The sequence below is a fragment of the Halyomorpha halys genome, unplaced genomic scaffold (assembly GCF_000696795.3).
Source record: "Halyomorpha halys isolate HHAL.00 unplaced genomic scaffold, Hhal_1.1 Scaffold726.1, whole genome shotgun sequence".
NCBI lineage: Eukaryota > Metazoa > Arthropoda > Insecta > Hemiptera > Pentatomidae > Halyomorpha > Halyomorpha halys.
The window spans coordinates 310,661-313,348 of NW_027116696.1; the positions used below are offsets into that span (position 1 = coordinate 310,661).

Sequence of the window (2,688 nt, forward strand, 5' to 3'; positions counted from 1 at the left end):
CAGGTCGAAACGTCGGCATAAAATAAATAAATATGGTTTTGTTTATTTATGTTGTTCTTTGCTGACCGCACCCCCCGACAAACTTCTTCAAGAATATATCAGAACAATTCAATTGATTTTACAACATGTCATCAGATCTGAGCCTCATCGAGGTCTCGCAGGACAAGGAAAAATATTAGTTCTATGATAGGCTTGATAAAGCATGTCAAAATAATTTCGGGAGATTTTAAGAAAAAGGATATCATCAAGCCAAACACTTGCTAACAGTCTCCACAATGAGACTAAGGAAATGATACTATAATCAGATTGACTATGACCTCATTAGCAGCCTACACCAATCAAACTTGATAAGCTCGCGAACATACAGAGAAGCAAATATTGATAGTGACCACTACAAGGTCATTTCAAAAATACATACAAGATTATCTAATACAAGGAATGAATGAGCCAAAATTCAACAGAAATATTGAAGTCTGAGCTCAAAGAACCTGAAACTTGCTTAAGATTACAGTCAGAACTGGATGAGATTCTAATGGATACTAAAGATCAAGTAATAGGTATGGTACAGAATTGTTGGAATTATTGTGTTAATGTTATCATGAAATCAGCTGAGCTTACCGTAGGATTAGGAACACGTCACCAGAGATCATCAAGGTTTGACAATGAATGTGCTCTAATGTCCAAGAGCAAAAATGTAGCTTATTGTAGCATGATTAATAAAAAATATACAATAAGAGCTACATGGGAATATTGAAATAAGAGGAGGGATGAGAAGAGGGAACACAGGTGAAAGAAAAGGGTCTGGAAAAGACAGTAACTCCAAGAACTTGAAGAATTCAGGAGCTTGAATGAAATTATAAGGTTTTACAGAAGAGTTAAAGGTAGTTGAATCCCATTCAAACCAAAGCCTGCAGAAGTAAAGACAGTGAAAGAACTCTTCTTAGTGGGATGAATGTTATATTGAATAGATGGGTGCAGTATTACAATTAAGAGCTAAAGCTAAAAGAAAATGAGTGGGGCCAAACCAATTTTCCTATCTTGGTTGATGACACCTTCGGCCCTCCAGAATTTAAGGATGCTGTAGGAGTGATCGAAAAAATGAAGAATATCAAAGCGATGTAAAGGTAATGATGGAAGATGTCAAATGATCTGTCAGAATTCAGAAGAGGATTTTGAGTGAGTTCTTCTCAAACAAAGGTAGTTCCTACCACTATAGCTGTCACTATCGTTAACATTCATGGATACCTTTACATATATTTTGCCTTTCCAGCACCACTCTTATCAATCATATAGGATATCATGAGTATTAATGGATTCCTCTTGAAACAGTTCTTTCCAACAGCATACAATTTTTATATTTTAACTTGGCTTCTCGATCAGTATGGGTCCACACAATTTTTAACTTGAACCCTATTTAAACTCACCCTAACTGCTTTAAACTTTCAAATAATTTTATACAAGCAGTTAATAGATCTTGAAGGGAACTCAATCAAAACATGTATAAAAGTTGTATATTCACAATAAGTGAAAATCATTAAAGTTGTCAAAACAAACATTATATCTAAACGCCCCCTCCTCTACCATACACTATATAATGTAGTCCACACTTGACATAACACATTATTCGATCCTTTGACAATATTTTATCAATTTGGAATGCAGACAACACATTTGGAGCTGCAAGGTCAAATTGTATACCCCAATCCAATTCGGTTATCATCAAGTTTTTAGATTATTACACAATACCAGACATTGACCAAAGAACAAATTTGATATTACTCACCTTTTGTAAGACTCCAATCAATAGCAGAAAGTGTAGCTTTTTCTAGAGGATCACCAACTATACCATCCTCAAGTTGTGCTAAAGAATGACAAGATGCTAGCACATGCATTGTTTCCAGAGGTATATCACTCAAGGATGTAATTGTTTCAGGAAGTTTACTGCAAAAATTTCAATGAAACAGATAAAACTATGAAAATAGTATAAGTTTTTTTTTTAGCCTGAGAATTAATTATTCTGACAAATAGCTAATTATATATTCTCTGTATATATGTATATATATAAGTCTGAATGAACTAATATTTAAAAAAAAAAAAGAATTGTGTCTTATAAATAAAGACCATACTGTCTAACTATTAGATCAATAAATAACACACTGCTCAAATGTGAGTACTAATCTAGGAAAAGTGTGAAACCACTAAACTGTCAAATACCAATTTTTAAGGTGAGATAAAAAATTAGTACTTTCAATCAACAACTTTTTCTGCCAAAATCAACTGTCTAGATCAAAATCAACTAATGTTTAGTTTTAGAGAATTGAAGATAAAAACAAATAATCCATATTTATTTCTATTATATAAAATAAAAATGAGATACAGACATAAAATATGACATGATATGAGTATAAAAAAAAGTGTACTTTCAGGCTTGAGAATTGCTACAGAGTGTCGAAACATCATGTGTTGATGAAATTAAAAAATAAATTTGAAAGGAATATGGTCCGGGTGCGGTCAAAAAAACTCAAATAGTAGAATTATACTTTTATTGAGCCAACGTTTCGGCCCACGTTGCAGGGCTTCGTCAGGGCTAAAAAAGATACAAACACATAGTTACAAAAGGAAAACAAAAACATAAGTGTAAAATAACAGGGGTATAAAATGTAACAAAGTAAGATATAATAAGAAAAA

General features: G+C 32.7%; 1 protein-coding gene across 2 annotated transcripts in view; it reads right to left on the reverse strand.

The window, feature by feature from the left end:
- Positions 1-2,688, reverse strand: part of LOC106685723 (endoplasmic reticulum transmembrane helix translocase) — a 62,244-nt gene that overhangs the window by 33,001 nt on the left and 26,555 nt on the right. For both annotated transcript variants that reach the window (XR_010845135.1, XM_067053435.1), the window contains exon 10: positions 1,784-1,941. Coding sequence is in view for 1 of the 2 variants with exons in the window: in XM_067053435.1 (XP_066909536.1) it covers positions 1,784-1,941 (158 nt within the window). In the remaining variant the exon portion in view is untranslated. The remainder of the gene's footprint in view (positions 1-1,783; positions 1,942-2,688) is intronic.